Below are 27,419 nucleotides of genomic sequence, written 5' to 3'. Positions count from 1 at the left end.
ATCCTTTAACGGATTTGGAAATATAAATTGGTAATGTGTTATGTGTATGCCAGGTTAAAGAGATGCGTTTTTAGTCTAGATTTAAACTGACAGAGTGTGTCTGCTTCCCGAACAATGCTAGGAAGATTGTTCCAGAGTTTAGGTGCCAAATAGGAGAAGGATCTACCACCTGCAGTTGATTTTGATATTCTAGGTATTATCAGCTGGCCTGAATTCTGAGATCGCAATAGACGTGAAGGACTATAATGAATTAGGAGCTCGCTCAGGTACTGGGGAGCTAAACCATTTAGTGCTTTGTAAGTAATTTGCAAGATTTTAAAATCTATACGATGTTTAACAGGAAGCCAATGCAGTGTTGACAGAACTGGGCTAATATGGTCATACTTCCTGGTTCTAGTAAGAACTCTAGCTGCTGCATTTTGTACGAGCTGTAGTTTATTTATCAGGCGAGCAGAACAACCACCCAGTAGAGCGTTACAGTAATCTAGCCTTGAGGTCATGAACGCATGAACTAACTGTTCTGCATTTTTCATTGAGAGCATATGTCGTAGTTTAGATATATTTTTAAGATGGAAGAATGCGGTTTTACAGATGCTAGTAACATGGCCTTCAAATGAGAGATTGGTATCAAAGAGCACACCTAGGTTCCTAACTGACGACGAAGACTTAACAGAGCAGCCATCAAGTGTTAGACAATATTCTAGGTTATTACGTGAAGAAGTTTTTGGTCCAAAAATTAGAATCTCTGTTTTTTCTGAATTTAGTAGTAGGAAATTACTGGTCATCCAATTTTTTATATCAGCTATGCACTCCGTTAATTTTGTGAATTGGTAAGTTTCGTCAGGGCGCGAAGAAATATAGAGCTGAGTATCATCAGCGTAACAGTGAAAACTAACGCCATGCTTCCTAATGATATCTCCCAAGGGTAGCATGTACAGAGTGAACAGTAACGGTCCTAGTACTGAGCCTTGTGGTACTCCATATTGAACTTGTGATCGATATGACATGTCTTCGTTTACTACTACAAACTGATAACGGTCAGATAAGTATGATTTGAACCATGACAATGCAATTCCACTAATGCCAACATAATTTTCGAGTCTATTTAAAAGAATATTGTGATCAATAGTGTCAAATGCTGCACTAAGATCCAGTAACACTAATAGAGAGATACAACCACGATCTGATGATAAGAGCAAATCATTAGTAACTCTAATGAGAGCAGTCTCATTACTATGGTACGGTCTAAATCCTGACTGGAAATCCTCACAGATACCATTTCTTTCTAAAAAGGAACATAGCTGTGATGATACTGCCTTTTCTAGTATTTTTGACAGAAAAGTGAGATTTGAGATCGGCCTGTAATTGACTAATTCTCTAGGATCAAGTTGTGGTTTTTTAATAAGAGGTTTAATAATAGCCAGCTTAAAAGTTTTTGGTACGTATCCTAATGATAAAGATGAATTGACGATATTGAGAAGAGGGTCTATGACCTCTGGAAGCATTTCTTTCAATAGCTTAGTCGGTATAGGGTCTAACATACATGTTGTTGATTTTGATGATTTAACAAGTTTAGACAATTCTTCCTCTCCTAAAGCAGTAAATGAATTGAATTTTTCCTCAGGGACACTACAATGCACTATCTGACACGATACTGTAGTAGACGGTTGCATGGTTATTATTTTTTCTCTAATATTATCAATCTTGCAAGTAAAGAAGTTCATAAAGTCATTACTGCTGTGCTCTTTGGAAACATCAGAAGTTGAAGCTTTATTTCTTGTTAATTTAGCCACTGTATCAAATAAATACCTAGGGTTGTGTTTATTTTCTTCTAAGAGTTTTGAAAAATAGGCAGATCTAGCAGATTTTAAGGCCTTTCTGTACTCAATCATTCTCTCTCTCCACGAAATACGAAATACTTCTAGTTTTGATTTCTTCCAGCTGCGCTCCATTTTTCTGGCTGCTAACTTTAGGGCCCGAGTGTGGTCATTGTACCATGGCATTGGATTAATTTCCTTAATCTTTTTTAAACGCAAAGGAGCAACTGAGTCTAATGTGCTGGAAAAGACAGGGGCAATAGTTTCTGTTGCAACATCGAGGTCTTCTAAGCTGTCTGGTATGCTAAGGCGATGAAAATGATCAGGAAGATTATTTATAAAGCAATCTTTAGTGGTAGAAGTGATGGTTCTACCATATTTATGGCATGGAGGCAGTTTAGCCGCCTTGACTAAATGTAGTATACACGAGACTAGATAATGATCTGAGATGTCGTCACTCTGCTGCAGAATTTCAACAGCATCAATATCGATTCCATGTGACAATATTAGATCTAAAGTATGATTATGACAATGAGTGGGTCCTGACACATGTTGTCTAACACCAATAGAGTTTAGAATATCTGCAAATGCCAATCCTAATGCGTCTTTTTTATTATCTACATGAATATTAAAATCACCAACAACAAGGACTTTACCTGCAGCTAGTACTAACTCTGATAGAAAGTCAGCAAATTCTTTGATAAAGTCTGTATTGTGTCCTGGTGGCCTGTATACAGTAGCCAGCACAAATGTCAACTTACATAATGTTACGTAAAGTACCATAGTTTCGAAGGAATTATATTTGAAAGACTTCTGACTAATACTGTAAATATTACTATAGATTACAGCAACACCTCCCCCTTTGCCTTTCTGACGGGCATTGTGTCGATAATCATAACCTTGAGGACTAGACTCATTTAAAGTAATGTAATCGTCCGGTTTTAGCCAAGTTTCTGTCAAACACAGCACATCTAGATTATTATCTTTGATAATATCATTAACAATAAGTGATTTTGAAGAAAGGGATCTAATATTTAACAACCCGAGTTTTATCATTTGTTTAGCATTATTATCTCTATTTTTTATTTGTTGAACATCAATTAAATTTTTACCATTAAATGGGTTTGGAAGTTTTTTGTTTTTACTAATTCGGGGTACAGACACAGTCTCTATTTGAAAATATCTAGGTGTAAGAGTTTCTATGTGTTGAGAGTTATCTGAATTTTCTGACTTCTGTAACGTGAGGCAGCTAGCAGACGGTCGGTTTAGCCAGTTTGTCTGCTGCTTTCTGACCTGGGCCCCAGTTTGTCATGTTTCAGTTCTAAGACTATGTGCCATATTACTAGAGAGAAGAGCAGCACCATCCCGGGAGGGATGAATACCATCTCTTTTTAACAGGTCAGGTCTGCCCCAAAAACTTTTCCAATTATCTATGAAACCTATATTATTTTGCGGACACCACTTAGACAGCCAGCCATTGAGTGATGATAATCTGCTAACTATCTCATCACTCCGACGAACAGGAAGGGGGCCAGAGCAAATTACTTCTCCTGACATTGTACTTGCGAGTTCACACACCTCTTTAATGTTAATTTTAGTGATCTCCGACTGGCGAAGTCGAACATCATTAGTGCCGACGTGAATAATAATCTTAGAGTATTTACGATTAGCATTAGCCAGCACTTTTAAATTTGCTTTGATGTCAGGTGCTCTGGCTCCCGGCAAACATGTGACTATGGTGGCTGGTGTCTCTATTTTCACGTTCCGTGTAATAGAATCGCCAATAACTAGGGCACTTTCAACAGGATTCTCAGTGGGTGTATCACTGAGTGGGGAGAACCTGTTTGATGTTCTTATTGGAACGGAAGAGTGGTGTTTTTCGCGGCTAGGCCGCCTCACCGTTACCCAAGTGCCCTGCTGCACGGGCTCTACAGCCGGAACCAAACAATGTACAGAGTTCACTAAGCTAGTCGCATCCAAAACAGTATCTGAAGCCCTTGCATTCTTACTATCCTCGATTAAAGTTTGGATGCGTGTCTCTAATTCTGAGATTCTCTCTGTCAGCCTGACTATTTCCCTACATTTATGACATGTAAATCCCTCATCACTGACAGAGAGAGCTATGGTAAACATGTGGCAAATGGAACAGGTAGCAATGCTGGGAGAGGATGACATGACTCACCGTGTTTGTAGACTGATCCGACTTACCACAGCTGTTTGAAGAACGCGTTGAAAAAGGAGCGCGCGAGCGACTGTTAACAAGTTGACAAGCTAGCGCTGCAAATGCAAATGCGTTGTAACAGCGATTTAGATTCAAATATTACAAGCTAGCGACGTCAGATTAGTGTGGTAGGCAATATTACATATACGGTAATAAAAAAATAAGCAACAATGAATAAAAGTAAGAGATTCAAAACAAAGCTATACGGAGTTACAGACGCAAACCAATCTGAGCAGCGAGGCAGACAGGAGCAATCGACAGGAGCCACGTACCCACCCATAAGACTTTCATTCATCTTCAAAACACAAATGAATATATTTTAATGAAATCTGAGAAATTTCTATCCCTCTGTTGACAATCCCCGCAACCACCACTTTGATGCTTCAAAAAGTTCATAAAGAGATCGTAAAACTAATCCATATGAATTGAGCAGTTTAGTCAAAATTTTCTGAAAAGACATAATTGCTTTATATGATGAACAGATTGAATTTAGGCTTTTATTCACATATAAACATTCATCAGTGCACACATCAGATATGGTAAACGGAAGCTCAAGCATTTTGCTTGACGTGCGAGAACTAATTCATTCTCATGTGTTACGCAGCATGTTTGAGCTTCCGTGAGAACCAGTGAGGCTTGTTCTTATGCACCAAGCATTTACGGTTGAGCTTCTGTTTATGTTCACTGATGAATGTTTATATTTGAATAAGAACCTAAATTCCATCTGTTCATCATATAAAGCGATCAAGTCTCTTTAGAAAATTTGGACTAAATCGCTCAATTCATATGGATTAGTTTTGCAATCTCTTTATGAAATTTTGAAGCAACAAATTGGTAGTTGCGTGGACTGTCAGTGAAGGGACAGAAATCTCTCAAATTTCATTTAAAACATCTTCATTTGTGTTTGGAAGATGACGAGTTTGGAACAATGTGAGGGTGAGGTAAGGGTGATCATAATTTTTTCATTTTTGGGTGAACTAACCCTTCAGAATCGGCATAAAAACAGAAGTTGTGATAGTCTCTTCTTCCCAATTCTTCCTATTCTTGTGTCACTGGATCATTGTTTGTTGCAGTGATTTCATGCGAGGAACAGGTTTTCCCACCCTCGCGTTCGTAAACACGTCAGTAAACACACCTTACATGAAGAGATGTTGTTGCAAGAGGGAGGGAAAGTTAATATTATTGAAGAATAATACAAAAAAGGGGCACATGCATTTTTTTTAAAAATACTAATGAGCACGAATAATCATTTATAATAAATACCGCATTATTCCATAAAGCTATTATTTTTCATGGTTACTAACTTTTTAGATATCCAAATATCACTGGTGAGGGCCGTAGACCCCCCAACATTGAGATAAAGTGGTTGATTCATAAGATTTTTTAAAAAAAATTCTGCATTTTAATTTGTTTCCATCTCTGAACATGTGCTGTTTATTTCTGCAGCAGTTGAATCCTGGCGAGAGCCACGAAAGACTTCGAAGAGTCGACTCTAATCGAAAGTCTCGTAGCTTCAGCAAGCAGCCCAGCACTGGGGATTACTACAAAACCCTTGGTAGCGATACCACGGACCAGTACCCCAACAGAGCCATGGCACCCAACGAGGAGGTAAAGCAATGACATATTCATGTTCATATATTTCCAATTTCAGTAAAAGTATGAATGGTTATCAGTATGCTTGTTACATCTTAAGTCTGGACTCAGGACTTGGACGTCAAATAATATCTGTAAGACAAAAAAGTGGATGAAAGCGTTTAGTATTTTAGTGATCTCAGGTATACAAAAAGTATTTGGACACAGTATCTCTCATAACATCTGCAAACAAATGCTGCTTTTATAGCACAAATTTTTATCGGATGTACAGTATTCCCCCTCAAGCTCACACAGTTGTCCACGTGTGTGGTTTATTACATTAACTATGGACATGTTTCACTAATGTGTGACAAACACAACCTAATACTTTTTGTCTTCCCTTTGGACAGTATATATTTCTGTATCATCGGAAACCTAGCAAACTTTGCCAAAACACAAAGCAGTTGTTTCCTGGTCAGCTGTCTTTGGTCTAAATCAAGCTGGCTTCACTCCCTCACCTGTCACATTGCAACACAAATCCATGCAAGGGGTGACATCCCAAAGCTAGTATTCAAGATATCTTAATATCCTTCTAGAATCTCATTCTTAATAAACTTTTCTTTTGAAGGCCCTATATATTTCAGTCTTTTTAAAAAATTACAAAAAATTTGAACATGGAGTCACATTGGGGTCTCAATATCTACGGGGCCTTAAAAATAAAGATTCCAAAAGAAAAGTTTATTAAGAATGGGAATCTAGAAGGATATTAAGATATCTAAAATACTTTTAGAGTAACAGGAATGACAACTTCAGAAAAATAATATTTATGGCACTCAGGTATGTTCTGTGCATTTCAGGTGATAGAAAAAAATTAGATACATTTCTAGTTTTAACATTAGTTGTTCTTTAGATATTCCTCTTTAAAAGAAAAAAGTATCAGCTGTATACAAAGTGACCCACATTTAGTTTTTGACCACTGAAAATGTGTACATTTTACCAACTTACTCATGGAGCCGCATTGAGATCTCCATATCTCTGGGACTGAACCATCGAGAGCCTTTAAAATGAAGATACCAAAAGGAAAGTTTGTTAAGAACCAGAATCTAAAAAAATATTAAGATATCTTTAATACGTCTCAAGTTACAGGCATGCAAACTTGAGGCAATAAACACAAGAAGTGCTTTTTACCATTTTTGAACTGTCACTGTTAGCATGTAATGAAACAAAGATTGCGAAAGTCAACAGATTTTACTAATAGACCTACCAATCTCTGTGTAAAAATAAAATAATGATGCTGTCATCTTTCTAAAGTCATTTTTACCCACTGTAAATTGGCTCCAAATCTTGTCATTTTGACCCCCCTCCACAAAATAGTGGATTACTAATAAAAATACATCTGTGACATTTAATATTTTGGCTTTCATCACTATTTATGTTTGTTTTTCAACAGAATAAATATTAACAAAATCAAAAATTTGAGCCGGGGACCTCTGGTTGATTTGACACGGAATGACCCAGCTAGGATAGTACATTTAAGTAGACTGTAGAAACTATCGGCTCATTGGACAATTAGTAGACTGTTGTCTACTGATTCATCAAAATAAATCAAACTAAAGTGTTAGCAGATATTAATCAGACAGTCTACTAATACTCTAATGAGTGGTAGTTGACATGAAGTTGCATAGTTGGTAAAATGTCTTAAGTGGACTATGGAAATAAAGTGTTAGCCAAAAATGTGCCATTTCTGTTAATTTGAAATAATACTAAGGAATTCTAGGAGAAACATCTCAGACAAGTTACTTAAATAACTAAGAACTCCAATAACTGAGCTGCTTATTTCTGTCAACAGTTGTCTCATTTGCATACATTCTATTTGCCTTAAGTAGTTTGAGAATACATTTGAGTCAAAGTTGATACTTAAATGAAGAACTCCATTATTCTCTAGAACAATATAATTAATATAATTTTCTTCTGAGGAGAGCATGCATAATGTGATCTAGAGAAAGAATAATTTGCAAGATATCAGCATTTCATATGGCCCCTCTCTGCTATCAGATCTAATCTTCATTGAGCCAATTAGATGCCTAGTGGGGCGTCTGGCCACTTGATTGAACCAGATGGTACTCCACATGTCCCTTTGGGTAATGACCCATTAACACGGACATGCATGGGACATGAAACGCACCATATGCTGGAGATAGTGATGAGGAGGAGGAGGGGAGGGGATAACTGGCACGTGCGTGGCACGCGTCCAGGAGGTGGGGGTGCGTGGGGTGAAAGGTCAGGCCTTGTTTACTTGGCGTCAGTCATAGGGGCGGGGGGCGGGGGGGGGTGGTCTCTGGAGATGCTGTGTGTGAAGGATTGCAGCTTTTAGCTTAGCAGATGTCCTGTCATTCCTGCAAACCACTCAGTTAGATCTAATTGTGGATTCATCACCAGCTGCAATGCATACGGTGGGGCGCAGTGGGAGGTAGGTTGGTCAGATTAAGTGGTTTTGGGAAGTATATTTGTTATTTTATTTGGTATATGATCATTTTAGTGTCCAAAATTTCATTTTTAAATTGAACTTTAACCCCGTAAAGCTGACATAGGAAATAATAGTCATAAAAATATTTAGACAAAATATTTAAACAAAATTAAAAAAAAATGTTTTTCATATGTGTTTCATATTTTATACTTCTTTTATGGCTCATATAGGAGGATCTACAGTAGAAGAATATGGAGCTCACACTCGAGGAGGGGAAAAAACAGCTGTTTTTCAGCAAAGTTTTAATCATGTTGATCATTTAGAGGCTTTGGAAATTTGCATATTAAATATGATACAGTAGGTTTTATAGGGTTAAGAAATTAAACAAAATGACAATCATAGATGACAGATGACCACATCAAAAAGTGAAAGAGAACATTTTCTGGCTAGTTTCTATGCCAAAATATAAAAAAATGTTTTTTTTTTTTAAACAAATTTCTCAAACATTTTGCCCAATCAGCCATTGATTGGACAAACAGATATTCCCGCCACAAACTGAAGCCAGGGTTTATTGCACAGTGTTTACACTTTTCAGGGAAACATTTGGAGAAATACCTTACTTAATTACAGTGGTCTCTGTGTATTAAAGGGATAGCTCACCCAAAAATGAAAACTCTCTAATAATTTACTCTCATGTCATCCCTGATGTGTATGTCATTCTTTCTTTAGTTGAACACAAATTAAGGTTTTTAGAAAAAAAATATGTGGAGTCCAAGTGAGTGCTCCACGCTTACCTGTTCTCTCTACAGGGTTCTGCACTGTTGGAGGAAGCTGCAGACACAGCCCCTGCTCCTGAGAACGGGACAGGAACCGCAGAAGATCTACCCCTTCCTCCTCCACCACCTCCCCCACCTGCCAGCACCTTCATCCCGGCTCCACCTCCTCCTCCACCTCTTCCATCGGATCTGCCCCCTCCTCCCCCACCCACCACCACCACACCAGCCCCTGCCCAGCGTCGCATGTCTTCCTCCTCCAGCAGTGAGTACTGACACCATGTCATCCAAAACATCCCAGTCCTTTATCTCTCTAGGAAATTAATGGTGATATGAAGTGTTTAAAGGGGTCATAGATTAACATCATTAATTTTTAATTGTATACTTCACACCATGTAACAATATACTGTCAATGTGAAAGCACAACACAAGCTAGCTGTTGCGGTTACGCTTAGTTTTCGGTGCCTTTCAATTAAACACACCAAGCCAATGGTCAGCCATCGGCCAAAGTCGGGCCTTTGTTGACCTGCTGTCAGCCTAGTTTTTTGCGGCCTGTTCCACACTGTCTGCACTTGTTGGACTCCGTCTGCGACATTTTGGCCGGTTGGGCATGTTGGTGAAAGGGACCACTCTGATTGGCTGTTCAACTTAGTGCACGAGAGCAAGCAAGCAAGAAAAATTTGAAGCTAAGAGTGTACACACAAACGGCTCTTTTAATTGTATATCTTCACTTATATGAGCATTCCAACAACATGGACATCTGGAATGAAGAAAGTAAAAACCAACTGATCAACATATTCAAAATGTTAAGCAAGTATTGCTTTTTTTACGGCTTGTATTTGGTTTCTCTTTTTGAATGACGAAGATAGACTACTGCTACTATACTGCCTATATAGACAGTTATTTCCTCTCATGCAGGCACAGAATGTATGTAGTCTCTGCGATGTGTTCAAGCTCAACTTTTCGGTGCAGGCAAAGCCAGACAACAACAAGTTGGCTTTTGCTGCCACTAGTTCTTTGATGTCGGTTTGGTGTGTCACAGGCTTTACAATTAACTTTAAAGAGCATTCATACTAACAGCAATGTACAATGGCAAAGTGATTGAAACCCGTTTATTTTCAGTTAACGAATTGAGGCAACATGAGTGACAGCAACCACTGACAATGCAACAAAGTTGACCACGGCTCAGATTTATGCAAATTAAGTTGCATAATGAGCAGCAATGCAATGCGGTGACTACTAATGGGAGTGTAGACAGTGATTTGTCACCTGATACAGTTGGATACAGTGATGGAGAAGGAACACCTACAGCCTAACAGCAATGAGATTTGAGATCTCCTTTATGAATTTAACCACTGACGATGTGAACACCTTTTAAAACTTCTATGTAAAGGCCTTAAGTTATATTTGGCTGACCTCTTTGCCTGTGAAATAAGTAACAATGCTTACTTAGGGGTTATGCATTTGACCCTTTCACTTGTTTGACCCTTTGTTCATAGTTTGACCCCTTTAATCTTCTGCTATCCCTAGAGGGCGGAGTATTAGTGTCAGAAAGTGATGACAAATACATCCATGCTATGCCACAGCTTTGACAGATTTTACTCATTGAGTTAATACATGATACTTTTGTTTAGCTTTTTTATAATAAAAACCCAGTAGATGTGTGTGTTTCGAAACCTGCTGTTTACAAGTAAGGTTACCACTGTTCAATTTTCATGCATGCAAGCCTTCAAAAGCCCTCAAAAGTGCACAAATGAGTGCAGAAAATGTCTATAAGTAGCTGAAGATCTGCTAAGACTTAAAACAGTACACGCAGGAACAAGCCTTCCAGGATGGGCTTATCGAGTACATTTAGTACATTTTAAAATCCAGGATGTACTTGTATTTTTAAAGAAATATTTCAGTCTAAAACAATTATAGGGCTTTTGGCAGCATGTTTTGCATGATGTTGATTAACACAGAAATTAGTTTTGTATAGTTTTGTATACCTCAAACTACCCCAGTATGTATGATTCAAGTTTTCTCTGCGAATGAACACATTTGTTTTTTAATTTAAGTGAGCTTCTACAGATAACCCGTGCTCAGGGAATATGGAGCAGTGAACACTGCATAGGGACCCTGTCAATCAGAACACAGTTGAACTGTCTAAAAGCTACTGTGATTTGAGACATTTCCTGTGAACTAGTATACAATGTCTAGCTAATGGAGAGATAAAGGCTAAGAGTCCAAATTCTAGGAAACGACCAAATTGCAGCAGGGCAAATATCTACAGTACATTGATTTTAAGTACTTTAGACAAAGTAATTAATCAAAACCCTTTAGACTATTGGAAAAAAACACCATGTGACTAAAATTACATGGGAGCCAGGTATCTGTTGCATTTGTCATCAATGTTAGGCTATATTTCAGAGAGCCAGACCATGGAAAACTATCTCTATGAAATATTTTTTAAATATTTTTTCTTTTTCTTTAAGTCTTTTTTTACTTGTATTCTACAGCTGTCTCATTGTTACACAACGCCACTCTGAAGCTCTTTTAGTTTCAGTAATAATATAACCATCTAAAGCCAAACAATAAAATAATTGTATGTGGTGATCAACAGTATGTCACAGATGCTGTTGACAAATTGTAAACAGAGAATATTCCTTTAAAAAAAATTAACATGTCTTTTCGAGATTTAACATGACTGGTGTGAGCGCATAGGTGTCAAACTTCAATTTACGTATTTGTGTTTGTTTTCCTTGGATCTTCAGCCATGGGTGAATGTGCAACCAATCTAACATCTAATTTAAAATATTAATGCTGTTTAGTCTGCAATCCTAAACCGTTTATTTAAACCAGATGTTGTGGATATCAGTAGACATGTCCATGTTCAGTCCAACTCTCAATATCACCAAGAGCATAAGATGGAAGATGTAGAAACGGCCACAAGGTAAATCTTACAAAGTTCTAGCCTGTTAACATGAGATCTGGCGGCCTGCTCATTCCAAAGTCTATTTACGAATTAATGCACATGGGCTATTGTTACTTTGAAATCGGGTTTAGTGTTCTACCATTTACTTAATTGTTCTTCCTCCAAGGGATACTTGACATGCCTTCAGGACGGGGCAATATACGTGATGTGTTGTACAATTCAGTGTCATGTCAGGGAAATGTAGCACTTTATACAGACTCACTGGCCATGGAATTACACCATCCATTTGCATCTATGGTGGCCTGTGAAAGAGAAAACAAAAGCAGTGAATACACAGACAGAAAGCCCAACACTCTCTGGCTGGACACCTGATTTCCTTCTTCTGTTGCAAAGAATTGGTGTTTTAAGGTACTCAATCATGAAATCTCTTAATTCTTCCATCATATTTATGACAGCCATGCAGGATGATAAAGACAGATCCAGTTAGTGCTGTATGCTATGCCAAGTATCACTATTATTATTGCTTATACATTTGAACAAACTCATAACCATATGTATTAAATGTTAAGTGTGTGACTTGTACTGCACAGTATTGATAAATTCATATGATTAGATGAGTAGAGGTGCAGTTTTCACCTGCCAGATAATAAAATGGGTAGAAATGGCTTGGACAAGTAAGCAAGCACCTGCTTACTTGCTTGCAACCACACAGGATACCCTTGCAACCTCTTCCATGGTAACCATTTAGAAGACCATAGAAACCACCTAGCAATTCTCTAGCAACCACCCAGAACACCTAAGCAGCCACCAGAGCACCCTAGCAACCTCCAAGAATACTCTGTGCCAGGGCTTAAAATTAACACTTGCCAAGAGCCAAATCCGAGTAAACATCGGTGTTGCCGAGTATATGAAACTGTGTCCATCGCCAGTTGACCAGTAATATTTTTATGAATTGTAGCAATGCAGTGTTGTGAGAACAGGAATGTGAACAAACATGAACAACGCTCAGGACAGTTGACGGGCCAGTGCTACATCGTCACAAAAATTTAAGAGATGCAAAAGGGAACTCAGTTCGTTACTCTCTGTGTGGGAAATATTCTGTGCACAAACATCTGAATTGTGTGCCCTAAAAGCCACGTCTCAGACCATGTGAATACTAAATTGAACTCTTTTTCACGTCTTCTTGTGCTTGAAAATGCCCGTATTGGCAGGTAACCTTGTGCACAGTCAGTTCCCATTCAGTCAGTCATGTTTGACATTATGTCGATACAGATGTAATGGGGTGTCGTCTGGGAGCCCAATCACCTCGAAGTGGTAACTAAACAAGCCAATGGACATTGGCCAGTGAGATTTGCATGCTGAGTCACACCTACCCAGACACACGGGTATAAATATCTTCATTTATATTTTGCTTTGGAGCCTTGCTTATTCCAATCTTCCTTCTTGAGAGTAAATTTCTTGAAAAGAGCAAACAGCAATTCTAATTGCTAAAAAGGAGAACTCTGAAAACAGCAATTTTAATTGCTTTAAAGCAGCTTGTCGTTGGAGATCTCTCTGCCAGTCTGAGGGCACATCCAGCAGTGATCCAGCCTGCTGTGCACGGAACAGTGCAGCGTTTCACCCCTTAGTGCTTCGGCGTTCAGAGCAGATTTCCTAAAAGAGCAAGCATAGGTAGTGACCATCTTCTTAAAGATGTCTTTCCATCCGTGTCTTTCTGGATGCGGTCTTTTCCTGGCTTCATCTGATGGCCACGATCACTATTTCACATGTCTGGGCAGTGCAAGAGCATGTCCATGTTGACATTGCGATCGCGACTCTCCTTCTTCATGGAGGCACGAGTCCCTTCTGCTGTTACACGTGAGGCACCTTGCGTCAAATTCGGCACTCCGGGTGAGGATCAGATGTCAATCCCTTCATCGGAGAGTGGGCTACTGTCCTCTGGAGAGGATTATGAATCTGAGCTTCCCACTTTGGGGGTGGTAGCGCACGCTGAATCTGATTCAGAGTTGACAGCCATGCTTGCCTGGCCCGCCACGGGCATTGGGCTTTGGACAGGCCACCTCCACCCTGCATGCCATGGCCATCCTGTAGGTCCATCAGGCAAAAGCTCTCAAAGAGCTGCACGAGGGTAGTTCTGAGCCGGGGTTGTTGCAGTCATGGTGCGGGTCCTCGGCCAGATGATGTCCACCTTGGTGGTCCAGGAATGCCATCTCTGGTTGGACCTGGCTGAGATGAAGGACACCAACAAAGATTGCTTTCTCGACACCCCCATCTCCCAGGCTGGCCTCTTCTGCGACACTGTCGAGGACTTCGTCCAGCAGTTCTTGGCAGTCCAGAAGCAGACTGAGGCCATACAGCACATCCTTCCCTGGCGTGACACTGCCACAAAGCCACCGTGGGCTGTCCCTCAGCCTGCTCATCACTGAGGGCGTCCCCTTGCAGTGTCACCAGCTCCAGGGCAACCAAAGTCATCTCATCCACCCTCTTCGAGCCTCCCGCAGGAAGGTGACACAGCCCATCCAGGCCAATAAACCCTCTAAGCGTACATATAAGTGGTCCTGAGACAGGTGGCCCAGAGATGAAGGGAGCTGCTCTGAACCAGGAGATCGTGAACGCACCACTCCTTCCCCCACAGGGGGGCCAGGTGGAGAATCTGCAGTTTCGGGTTAACTGGGAAAAGAGCAAGCTCTCCCCCTCGCAGAGCATCTCTTTTCTCAGTGTGGAGTTGGGCGCCATATGGCACCTGCGTCCGGACCTCTGGAACCTCCACATGTGGTCTCTGGACAGGATGCGGAGGACTTAAATGGCTTAACTCCGGCGGTGGTAGACACTATCACTCAAGCTAGAGCCACCTCTATCAGGCACGCTTATGCTTTGTTCACCTATAAATGCCCGAGCAGCTATGTGCTTTCCTTCTTGCAAGAGAGGTTGGAGTGGAGGCTGTCCACTCAGTCTAAATCACCGCCATTGCAGCACATCACAATGCTGTTGATGGCAGGTCACTTAGAAAGCACGACCTGGTCATCAGGTTCCTGAGAGGTGCCAGGAGGTTAAATCCTCCCAGACTCCTCATCCTCTCCTGGGACCTCTCTGTGGTCCTTTCTGGTCTACAGTGAGCTCCCTTCGAGCCGCTTGAGTCAGTTGAGCTTAAAATCCTGTCTCTAAAGACAGTGCTCCTGACCATGCTCGATTCTTTAAAGAGGGTGGTGGACCTGCAGGCATTTTCGGTCAGTGAATTGTGCCTTGAGTTCAGGCTTGAGTTCTTGACTTGATCCTGAGACCCTGGCCTGGATATGTGCCCAAAGTTCCCACCCCTCCTTTTAGGGATCAAGTGGTGAACTTGCGCAGACCCAGCCCTCATGTTGCTGTGTCCTGTTTGTGCATTGCTTGTCTGCTTTGGAGGTCAGCAGAAGGGAAAGTCTGTCTCCAAACAGAGGTTGGCCCACTGGATAGTGGATGCCATCATCTTGGTGAACCAGTCCCAAGGCAAGCCATGCCCCCTGGGAGTGAGGGCTCACTCCACTGTTGCCTCCTCCAGGTTACCTCCCTCTCAACAGGGTGTGGTCTCTATAACATTCCTTGGACTAGGCAAGCCTCCCCAGTAGGGATGCACCGATAACGATACCAGTATCGGTATCGGGCCCGATACCAAGCTTGTGTACTTGTACTCGTAAAAATACCCCCTGATACCAAAGACCGATACCTCGTGTGACGTAACTGACAGAATTTTCTGTGCACAGAGACACCGGCGGCAGCAGCAGAAACAACATCAGCCTCATTGGTGTGGAAATACTTCAAAATAAATGATGACAACCCACACATTGCGAACTGCATGCTTTCAATCACAATTCGTTATCGATTAGTGAAGACGGGATAGGCGGAATCGTGCTGAATGACACAGACCAGAAGTGCTCTCTCTTTCTTGCGCGTGATACCAGTTCTCTCAGACAGCGCGCGATCAGTTCTCCTCGCGCCTGAATGGTCAAATGCACACATAGTTGTCAAAATGTCCATCTGTGGAGTATCTCACGTAAATACAGTCGGTTATGGCTTAAGTTGACGTAAACATTCGGGTGAAAACGGGATATGTGTCAGTATCCATGGATTCGGTCTTAAAGGGACCGTAGCCTATATTATTTGTCATTAATGTTAATAAAACAACAAAAGATGTTAAATAAATGTATACATGGTGAATAAACCTACTGTATCTGAAAAACAAGTTTATTTAATTTGTATCTCTATAGTATTTGTTGTATTGTTTGTAATTTGTTTGTAAATTTCTTTTTATATAACAATTATATATATTGGTAATTATGCCCTTTGAAGGTTATTGAACACTGAAATTATTGTTCTTTAAGTTTGTGACAAGCACATAAAAATTATTACTTTTTTCATTAGAGTAATAATAAAGAAGCTGTCCTACATTCATTAGTCTCACTGTGTTGTGCTTGGAAAACTGCAACATCACCAAAAAAAAAAGAGAGAGAGAGAGAGAGAGAGAGAGAGAGAGAGATTAATAAATGTATAGGTATTGGTATTGGCGAGTAACAAAAAAAAAAATATCGGTACTCGTACTCGGTCCTTAAAAAATGGTATCGGTGCATCCCTACTCCTCAGCATTAACAACACAGGGACATGGCTGAAAAATATAGGAATTGAGATCTGAAGCACTCTTCCCCATGTAATGTCACGATAGAGGAACAGCTGCTATGATCGTCCCCAGAGTTAGCCCTGTCCCTTCCATCCCGTTGGTGTGGAGGACAATTTTCCTTGGGCTTATGTGGTGCACTGGGTAGGTTACGTCTGTGTAGAGGGCAGTTGCCAAAAGGGCACACAACAGCTTGCCAGCATCTGTGTCTCCGACACTAGTTACAAAGTTCAGTGGCTGTGGAGCTTTCCATAGGGACCCCATTATGTCAGTATCGACATAACGTTGAATGTGACTGACTGAACGGGAATGTCTTGGTTATTGATGTAACCTTCATTCCCTAAGGTATTGATGTAACCTTTGTTTGGTGTCATAACCGCCTGTTTTTGTAAAAACAGTTTCATGGATAGGAAAAAAATATTTATGGCCATTGGCAGGTGTGGCAGGTATGGCAAAAGTTAGTGTTAGGCCCTGTGCACATACTAAGAACTCAGAACACCTTAGCAACAGCATAACAAATACCTAGCAACCAAACAAACAGCCTGATGGCAAGTTTTGCATGAGTAACCACTTTAGATGAAATCTAGTGTTTAATTGCCCTGTTCCATTTTTTACTGGTTTTTGGAATTTATTAAATGTTTTCAATCAAATATATTTAGAACATACAGGTGCTGGTCATATAATTAGAATATCATCAAAAAGTTGATTTATTTCACTAATTCCATTCAAAAAGTGAAACTTGTATATTATATTCATTCATTACACACAGACTGATATATTTCAAATGTTTATTTCTTTTAATTTTGATGATTATAACTGACAACTAAGGAAAATCCCAAATTCAGTATCTCAGAAAATTAGAATATTACTTAAGACCAATACAAAGAAAGGATTTTTAGAAATCTTGGCCAACTGAAAAGTATGAACATGAAAAGTATGAGCATGTACAGCACTCAATACTTAGTTGGGGCTCCTTTTGCCTGAATTACTGCAGCAATGCGGCGTGGCATGGAGTCGATCAGTCTGTGGCACTGCTCAGGTGTTATAAGAGCCCAGGTTGCTCTGATAGTGGCCTTCAGCTCTTCTGCATTGTTGGGTCTGGCATATCGCATCTTCCTCTTCACAATACCCCATAGATTTTCTATGGGGTTAAGGTCAGGCGAGTTTGCTGGCCAATTAAGAACAGGGATACCATGGTCCTTAAACCAGGTACTGGTAGCTTTGGCACTGTGTGCGGGTGCCAAGTCCTGTTGGAAAATGAAATCTGCATCTCCATAAAGTTGGTCGGCACAGGAAGCATGAAGTGCTCTAAAACTTCCTGGTGTACGGCTGCGTTGACCTTGGACCTCAGAAAACAAAGTGGACCAACACCAGCAGATGACATGGCACCCCAAACCATCACTGACTGTGGAAACTTTACACTGGACCTCAAGCAACGTGGATTGTGTGCCTCTCCTCTCTTCCTCCAGACTCTGGGACCCTGATTTCCAAAGGAAATGCAAAATTTACTTTCATCAGAGAACATAACTTTGGACCACTCAGCAGCAGTCCAGTCCTTTTTGTCTTTAGCCCAGGCGAGACGCTTCTGACGCTGTCTGTTGTTCAAGAGTGGCTTGACACAAGGAATGCGATAGCTGAAACCCATGTCTTGCATACGTCTGTGCGTAGTGGTTCTTGAAGCACTGACTCCAGCTGCAGTCCACTCTTTGTGAATCTCCCCCACATTTTTGAATGGGTTTTGTTTCACAATCCTCTCCAGGGTGCGGTTATCCCTATTGCTTTTACACTTTTTTCTACCACATCTTTTCCTTCCCTTCGCCTCTCTATTAATGTGCTTGGACACAGAGCTCTGTGAACAGCCAGCCTCTTTTGCAATGACCTTTTGTGTCTTGCCCTCCTTGTGCAAGGTGTCAATGGTCGTCTTTTGGACAACTGTCAAGTCAGCAGTCTTCCCCATGATTGTGTAGCCTACAGAACTAGACTGAGAGACCATTTAAAGGCCTTTGCAGGTGTTTTGAGTTAATTAGCTGATTAGAGTGTGGCACCAGGTGTCTTCAATATTGAACCTTTTCACAATATTCTAATTTTCTGAGATACTGAATTTGGGATTTTCCTTAGTTGTCAGTTATAATCATCAAAATTAAAAGAAATAAACATTTGAAATATATCAGTCTGTGTGTAATGAATGAATATAATATACAAGTTTCACTTTTTGAATGGAATTAGTGAAATAAATCAACTTTTTGATGATATTCTAATTATATGACCAGCACCTGTATATACTGTAGATTATAATAAACAGCATATATGTTAATTGAGTACCTAATCATTTTATTTTATTTTTTTGCCATTTGAATTCATTTAAAAATGAAAAAGGTTGTATTTAGTGAAGAGGCAAACAGGTTATCAAAACAATATTGTGTTTCATTGTGTTTCGTTTTTTCTTTGTTTGTTTGTTTCATCTCCTCTATGTCCTTACTGTATTTGTCGTCCCATCATCCTCTGTGTCTGTCTTCACCACACCTGTCTTACTTAACACCTGTCTGCTGGGATCTCTCTCTCTCTCTCTCTCTCTCTCTGGCTGTCTGCTTTGCATGGACACTTTCCTGTGCCTTCTGGCTTTCCATATTTTTCTCTTCTCATGACGCTATCTCTCTAAAGAAGATCTTTCCTCTACGCATCTGTCTCCCTGCTCTGTCAACCCTGCTCCAGAAACACTCCGTCAGAGGAAGAGTAAGTATTTCCCCCAACCTCATTATGTGTGTATGTGTGTGTGTGTGTGTGTGTGTGTTGGTATTTATGTCTCATTTTTTACTTTAAAACTTCTAATTTCCCTTCATTGAAAGCATTAATTGTGTTGTTTGTTTGGCTACTGGACCACAAGCTGAAGTATAACTATAATTTTCAATATTACCATGAACATTCTTGTCACTTCAGATAGCCAAAGAAACCACAGCACCCAGAGTGAGTTTTTCAGAGTGATTCCAGGTGCAATCAGCCCACAGAATTCCCAGATGCTATGGGGACTCTGGCACATCAGCTGTGATTGTTAATGCAGCTTAGCTACATTGATTGATAAACTGTGCAGAGGGTGAGGTCGTTTTATGGCTCAAAACACTCTATCACAAAAACAATAAAGTCAACATGAAATGGCATTCACAACCTTTTTTACTCATATATTTCTGAGAGAAACAGGATAGTCAATGATAAATGATTGTAAAAAAAAAAAAAAAAAAGTGTGTCATACTAGAATGGAGCCAGGTGGTTGGTTGACAACAATGAGGTCTTGGTGATATCAGCAGATAAGTTGTTTCAGACACAGAGCAAGTAGTTATATTTTGATAAAAGATTATGAAATGCACTGATTAATTATGTACAATAAAATCAGGTTAAGTAAATATGAATTTTGATTTCATGTTGACTTATCCTCTAAAAAATAAATTCTGGAATAAAAAGCCATTTACGATTTTGATTAAAGTATTGAATTTACAAGCAATCCATCTATTAAATTGCTGTCCTTTGACACTGGTCTGCAGAGTCATACTGTGAATGAATATAAAGGTGTGTAAACAGTGGGCGGCCTTATTGACTTAGCCCTGCCATCAACGCCATTCAACCTATGTCACATCATTCCTCACTATGCACAGCTATTGTGAACATCTTGATGCTTTTTTTTCTGCTCATATTCAGGCACAAGTTCTTCTGTTTGCCTTTGTTTAAGTTATATTAAAGTGATATTTAGCTACAGGTCATAAATGAAGATTTGCCAAGTCAAGGTTGAAGGTAATGTACTATGTGTGTTTGTACTAAGCTATATGATGATTTACTTTAACTATAGTAATAGCTAATGCTGGGTAAAATAGCTAAAAATATTATAAATTATATTTTGATATTTCAAGCCTTTTGATGATTTTCTTTCTTCGTTTAATTACCCTGAAATGACTAAAAGGGTGATGTTTTGTTGCATTGTTGCCAAGTAAATGGTCAGTGTTAACAAAGTAAAGAATTATATGAATGATAACATCATGTTTTCAACAGTTTTTTTAATAAATCAACAAAGGGAGGTGTGATATATAATCATTTTAATTTATTTGCATGAATAAATTAGGACATACAGTAGGTAGTAATTAACCGCAATTTTTACCTATATATATATTTTATGGTCACACTTTAGATTAGGTCCAATTCTCACTATTAACTAACTATTAACTATGACTTTTGCCTCAGTGAACTCCTAATTACTTCTTATTAAAAGTTAGTAAGGTAGTTGTTAAGTTTAGGTATTGGAATATGGTCATGCAGAATAAGGCATTAATATGTGCTTTATAATTACTAATAAACACCAGTATCCTAGTAATATGCATGCTAATAAGCAACTAGTTAATAGTGAGATTTTAGGATTTTAGGCACTTAAATCAATTTATTGAATATGATCAATGGTGGTTCTCAACTAGTTTCTTCAGAACCCAGATTTTGGAAATGTTTTTTTGTGGATTAGGGAATGATATATTTGTTCCAAAATACTGAGTTTCCACAAACATCCCTTTAAAAGTTGATCAGCATAAAGTTTTGTTGTTGTATCTATGCAAGATGATATGGTAAGTTGCATTTTATTATTTTCATTTGGTGTTTTTTTTCCTGGCTGGTCTTGTTTGCTGGTTTTGAAGAGGTTTTTGGCACTTTAAGCTGATTAGGACGGGAGACCAAGTAGACCAGTTTTAACCAGCTAAGCCAACTAAGGCGCCATCTTAGGCTGGTTTAAGTTGTTTATTTTTCAGTGGGGAATGGTCATTTGTATGGTCATTTGTAGACATGGGTGGATTTATTGGTATCTTATGAAAAAACATCAACAGAAAGTATATTTTTCAGTCCTTTTATTCACCGTTTATGTGTCGCTCATTGTGATGCGTGAGACTCTTCCCTGTTAATCCACTCAGCTGGCTGCTGAGCAAGAGTTGGAGAGTTAGAGCGAGAGGGTGGCTGATCGGAAGGAAGTGTGAGTAAGGAGGAGGGTCAGTGAGAGTAAGGAGAGGACGTAAGGTCAGTGAGTGGACTTCAAATCCAGCTCCAATTTGGCAGCAGTCTTTTGTCAGAGTTGATTACCGCTGATCCGTTCAGACTTCCCCCAACTGTGATGAGCCACTGGCAGTAAGCAAACGCAGTGTTTTTTGTTCTTGGGGGAGGAGAGGAGAGTTTGAATCAGGAGGGTTGTAGATCTGACCGGTTCTCTTGGTCTGAGAAGACTTTTTCATAACCACAGCTATGACAAAACAATAGCACGTCTGTTACGAGGCACTCTGGAGGTTTAAATCAAAAACAGCAGGTGATGTACATTTATTTTATTATGTCTTTAATACTGTTAATTTATTTCAGTTTGTACATTTGAGAAGTTGAAAAATGATGTTGAGAGTTTGAGTAGTGCAAATACCTCAGTCGTCTTCAGTTATACTTTTTAAATACTGATTTTTGTTGTATTATTTATATTTATTTTTATATTATTTGTACATTATTTTGCTGTGCTTTTTTTTCTGTTTTCTGCCGAGTAGCTTTGTGCTCTATTTATACCTGTAGCTGTCAGCATTCATTTATATTCGGTAATACTTTAGTGCCTTTCTGGTGGATTAAACGTTCTGGTTAAAAGTTTTTTTTTTTCTCACTTTATATCATTTCCATATATAAAGAGGATAAAATCATGTCTAGAGATTGTTTAGAGATTGTTATTAGACACTATGTACAACAACCTTTTGTTTCCTGGCACTGCAATGTATTGTGGGACTAAAACTTAAAGAGCAGAGGCCACTTTTGGTCAAGTAGATTATGTTATATAACAATCTTAAATTTAATAAGTTCCATATTTTCACATCATAAGTCTCATAAAATCCCGTTGGCCCTCATTTGCCAGCCACTATCGTTCTTTCAGTCAAATTCACCAAATTTGCCGCAAAGAATTATGACCATTAGAATTGTTATTACAATATATTGTGAATGTGAATTTTCATTCACTATTTTCTACACATAGCAGTGGGTCAAGGCATTTGAATAATGTACGTTTTAAATAATTTTGATGGTTGAAACTTCAACAAAGGCCTGAACATTTTTCTTTTTTGAGCTTTACTTTTAGTCCTTTCTTTTTTATACTTTATTCAGTGTGTGTATTAATTTAATTAGTAACTGTTTAGTACTAGCACAGTTACCGAGTGCTTTAGACATTTGTTTAGATGTCTGGGGTTTTAAATTAAATATTTAGGGGAGAAGCTTGTCCGGTGTGTCTCTTTCGTTCGCTTCACGCATCCATCCATCCATCCTGGCTCAGTTTCCCTCTGTCTTTATCTCAGGCAATAAATCCTTCAACATGATGTCCCCCACTGGAGATAATTCTGAGCTTCTGGCCGAAATTAAAGCTGGGAAGAGTCTGAAGCCGACACCTCACAGTAAAGGCTACACGACCGTCTTCTCTAACAGCAGCACAGCGGGGAACAACGTAGGTCACGCACCCTTTCTTTTTTAATTTTACTTTTTCTTTACTAAATTTAGTTCTTAACTATAAAAGTGAAAACAATTCAATTCCTGTAGCCTGTCAAGAACATTGCTATTGTTGTAATATTTTACTTATAAGTTTGTATTGAGTTGTGTATATTCTTAATAGGGATTCTCAGAAATTAAAAGTATTTTATTTTATGATATGAGTTATAGCCGTTGTCTACTTGTAACCTGTTATCTCTCATTTGGGTGTCACTGTCATTGTTTGGCTTGAGATGTGAAGTAATATTGTTTGCATTAGAAATACTGATGTTTATCGACAGAAACAAAAGCCAAATCAGATATGCCACATAGAGACCATACCACATAGGACATGGAGTGAGCTTTCTTTAAATACATGAGAAAAGAATTCTGTATTGAATAAGAATAGAAAAACTTTCCAGTCATTATTATGGAGATATTGGGAATCAGTGATCCAGAACAAAATTACAGTGTATAAAATCGTAGTTAGGAGCATTATAAATGTGCAGCTCAGCGATCGGGCACCAAATCTATTGTCCAGGATAATTCAGCCAGTTCATTGAGAGGCTTGTGTAACTCAGTTATTGGTGCTGTAAAACAATAGCACAATGTTTTAAAGTTATATAATTGAGGAAATGACAGTGGAGCGTTAAAATCCTTTCATCTGCCTTAATTTGCTGACCAGTAATTTCTAGATTACAACAAAATGTCTGACACTTGTATGGTTGCTCATGTAAATTAAATGTTTTAATTTTCCAAAGTTTAATGTTGAGTAACAATTACAAATATTGTAATTACAAGATGTCTCTGTTGTTGTGTTGATGACATTTATTCTCCTCTAAATTTTCTATATTGAAGGCCTAATAAAGACACCAGGTAACATTGCTTATAAACCGACAATAAGTTGAAATGTACTGGTGCTATTTTTATTACATCACAGCGGTAAAGTTGGATACGTCTGAGCTTTCATAAAATTCTGAATTACAAACTGGAATTTTGGAATTGGTCTGTTTTTAGTTTTTGTAATGCATTTTTTAAAATGTATGAGACATGCAATGTTTTAATCTCCATAGAACCATATAACCAACTCAAGAACCCTGGTTCTTGGTAAGAAAAATAGTTCTTGATAAGTAGAGTTTTTTCATGTTTCTCAAGAGATTCTCAAGTTTTGCTTAAAAAATCAGATTTTACATTGAACATCAAATAGCAAACGCAAAACAAAAATGTTTATTGTACAAAAATAAACAAACAAATCTATAAGATAAATGACATTTATTAATATTAACAAGCATAACTATAGATTCTTTTGAACCCGATTCTTTTTAGGAAGAGAGTTGTTTACTGATCCTTAGATGCTACGAAGAACCATTGAAGAGTCTTTATTTTTTTGTGTTTTTTTAATAATCAGCTGTCACTATTTCTATATTTTCTTCTGAAACATTCAATTCTAATTGATTATTTTGGATTCCAGGAGGAACGTCCAACATCGCCGCCGGAGCCTCTGCCAAAACCCCAACCCAATGACACCCAATCCGCAAAGCCAGAATCTCCACCGCCTATTTGTCCACCCACGCCACCCACTCCCACGACAAGCGGTGGGTCGCCCCAGAACCTGTCCACTTCTCAGAGCAGTGAGCAGCTTGCAACCACCATCAATGGAAATACTGCTGTAGTCCAGAGCAAATCCAGTATGGTGGATGTTGAGAGTCTGGTGCCCACACATGATGAGCAGGGCCGAGCCATCCCAGAGTGGAAGAGACAGGTGATGGTGAGGAAACTACAAGTGAAGATGCAGGAGGAGGAAGAGAACAAGAGAAAGGTGAGTGATGAAACAATTGGGTGTTTTAAGCATAAGCTGAGGCAGTGCATCTCTTATCCAGCTTAGATTTCAACATTTAGATACTTAAACCAAAGCTTTCAAATCCCAACTTCATAACATACTGAAAGACCCCACAGAATCAAAATGGGAGCTTTGTGGCTTTAAGTCAATGTGTTTAAGGTCATCATAATTTAAAATACAAAATAACCATATTCATTTCCTAGATGATACCTGAATGCCACTCACATGTAACATGATGAGGTCATGTGACAACAATGTAGCATGCTGCTGTTAATAGTAGGCACTAGGCAGTATACAGTGCACACTAAATAACAAGCTAATATTCACTTTTGAACGTAGCCAACCTCACAGTTCATGTCTAATTGTTTTTAAATGTTTATATAGACTGCTGTTTATAAAAAAGGCTAACAATTTAACATTTACAATTAATAAATGGAAATGAATGCATTTTCTCAGCTTATGAGATCAGCGCTATCCTCCTGTAGTTTTAGTAGTGTGAGCTTTAGTATCACCTCATTCGATTTTAAGAAGGCTAATGATTTCAAATGTAAATTTCTAACTATGAAATTGAGGTTTGAGCTACAGTATCTACATGGAGGATAGCTGAGCATTGAGTGTCTGCATGGTGATTTTGAGTATTCAACAATTTAGGAAAGATTTGTTTAAAAAATTGTGATCATTCACTTCTCCATTAGGCCCTAATGAGAAATTGGCTAATAAGTTTATGATCTCTGGGTAACCATAGCAGTGTTGTGTGAATGAGCAAACATTTGTGCTGCTCTGAATTACTTCATAAATGCGGACATTTTTCAGCGTTAGCAGGAATTGTCAGTACATAAATCCTAGAAATTTGTAGTTAATAGATGCAAGGATTGAGAATTAGTGTTTTGATGAGATATTAATTGATGATTGAATTAATAATATTGTGTAAGTATTATATTTGTATATATTTTGTCCAGGGAACATTGCTTTACATGACAGCAAGCATCAATCAGCTTGGCTAGATTGCTTATACTTGATGGTATTATCGAATCAAAGGCTATCGAAGGCTACTTTTTCCCTACATATTTATTTATATAATTATTGTGAATAATACATTGATGTGTCCTTCTGGATGTACTTGATTGCAAAGTCAAATAGCTGGTAAAACAAACATGTATGTTAGAGTTGACTCTGATTTGTAAAGCTTAAAGGGTTAGTTCACCCAAAAATGAAAATTCTGTCATCATTTACTCACCTTCATGTTGTTCCAAACCCGTAAGACTTTTGTTCATCTTCGGAACACAAATGAAGATATTTTGATGAAATCTGAGAGCTTTCTGTCCCTCCATAGACATCTACGCAACTGACACTTTGATGCTTCAAAAAGTTCATATAAAGAGATGGTAAAACTAATCCATATGAATTGAGCAGTTTAGTCCAAATTTTCTGAAGAGACTTGATCACTTTATATGATGAACAGATTTAATTTAGGCTTTCATTCACATATTAACATTGATCAGCAAACATAAACAGAAGCTCAAACGAACCTGCTTGAAGCGCGAGAACAAACCTCTCGCGGAAGCTCATACGTGTTGCGTAACACACGAGAATGAACTTCAATGGTTCTCCGTTTACAACAAATGATGTGTAAGCTGATTAATGTTTATATGTGAATAAAACCTACATTCTTTATGAACTTTTTGAAGTGTCAAAGTGTCAGTTGCGTAGCTTTCAATAGAGGGAAAGCTCTCAGATTTCATCAACAAGATCTTCATTTGTGTTCCGAAGATGAAAGAAAGTCTTACAGGGTTTGGAACGACATGAGGGTGAGTAATTAATGTCAGAATTTTTATTTTTGGGTGAGCTATCCCTTTAAAGAGTAAAGAGTTTTATATTACTGATTAGGCATGGTTTTCAGCCTATGGTGAAGACAGACTTTTAAAATAATACTCAATCTTTAGTTTTGGTCTGGTTTTCGTAGTGCGGGGACTCAAGTGAATGTCGTGCAGTGTGACATTTGGTTGGCTTTTCCTATACTCTGTGTTGAGTGATGCAGTGTTTAATTTGGGGCTGTCGTAACCATCTCAACACAAGCCTAAGTATGTTTGACATTTACTAAGGAAGTATTAGTTTAATGTGGCTTACTGGCGATGGTGGACGACAGCTCTAAATGTTTTTACATGGGGATTCAGTGGTGTGATGCAAAGCCCCTTCACACTGCAGCTGGCGCTTACAGCATGAAGTGCAGTTGGTCATCTTGCTCATTCTACTCATTGAGCTTTTAGTTTTTCTCATACTTTCATACATCTTGTTAATGCCCTGAAAGTTTTTTTTTTTTTTTTTAAGATTAGTTGAAATTGGTCATACTCCCTGGAAACACAAGCTAAATATAGTTTACAGATAAAGTATGGAAACTTCTGGGTCATTTTCAAATGAATATCTATATGGACAGCATCTATGGCAGGCTGTGGAATTACAGGCAAAAAATTTAGACTTGTCTTAAGTAAACTAAATGGGAAACATGTACTGTAAATACACTTACAGTGTACAACACACGTACAACATTTACATTACTCTAAATACCCTTACATTGGAAGTCTAGCAGAAGAGTGGCCAGCAAGCCTTAAACATTACATGTGTTATCATGAGGTGTTACAGAATAGCTTACCAACCCTGTCTGTACA

The 27,419-nt window shown here is 38.7% G+C and overlaps 1 protein-coding gene across 3 annotated transcripts in view; it reads left to right on the top strand.

Annotated features, from left to right (window-relative positions):
* The window catches only part of espn (espin), an 82,506-nt gene that overhangs the window by 45,357 nt on the left and 9,730 nt on the right, over positions 1-27,419 (top strand). For all 3 annotated transcript variants that reach the window (XM_051903458.1, XM_051903457.1, XM_051903455.1), the window contains exons 8-11: positions 5,485-5,646; positions 8,887-9,115; positions 22,748-22,893; positions 24,385-24,732. In XM_051903458.1, coding sequence (XP_051759418.1) covers positions 5,485-5,646; positions 8,887-9,115; positions 22,748-22,893; positions 24,385-24,732 — 885 coding nt within the window. The remainder of the gene's footprint in view (positions 1-5,484; positions 5,647-8,886; positions 9,116-22,747; positions 22,894-24,384; positions 24,733-27,419) is intronic.

The sequence above is a fragment of the Ctenopharyngodon idella genome, chromosome 8 (genome assembly GCF_019924925.1).
Source record: "Ctenopharyngodon idella isolate HZGC_01 chromosome 8, HZGC01, whole genome shotgun sequence".
Taxonomy (NCBI): domain Eukaryota; kingdom Metazoa; phylum Chordata; class Actinopteri; order Cypriniformes; family Xenocyprididae; genus Ctenopharyngodon; species Ctenopharyngodon idella.
Note: the sequence above shows the minus strand (reverse complement) of the source record. Positions and strands in the feature narration are given on the sequence as shown.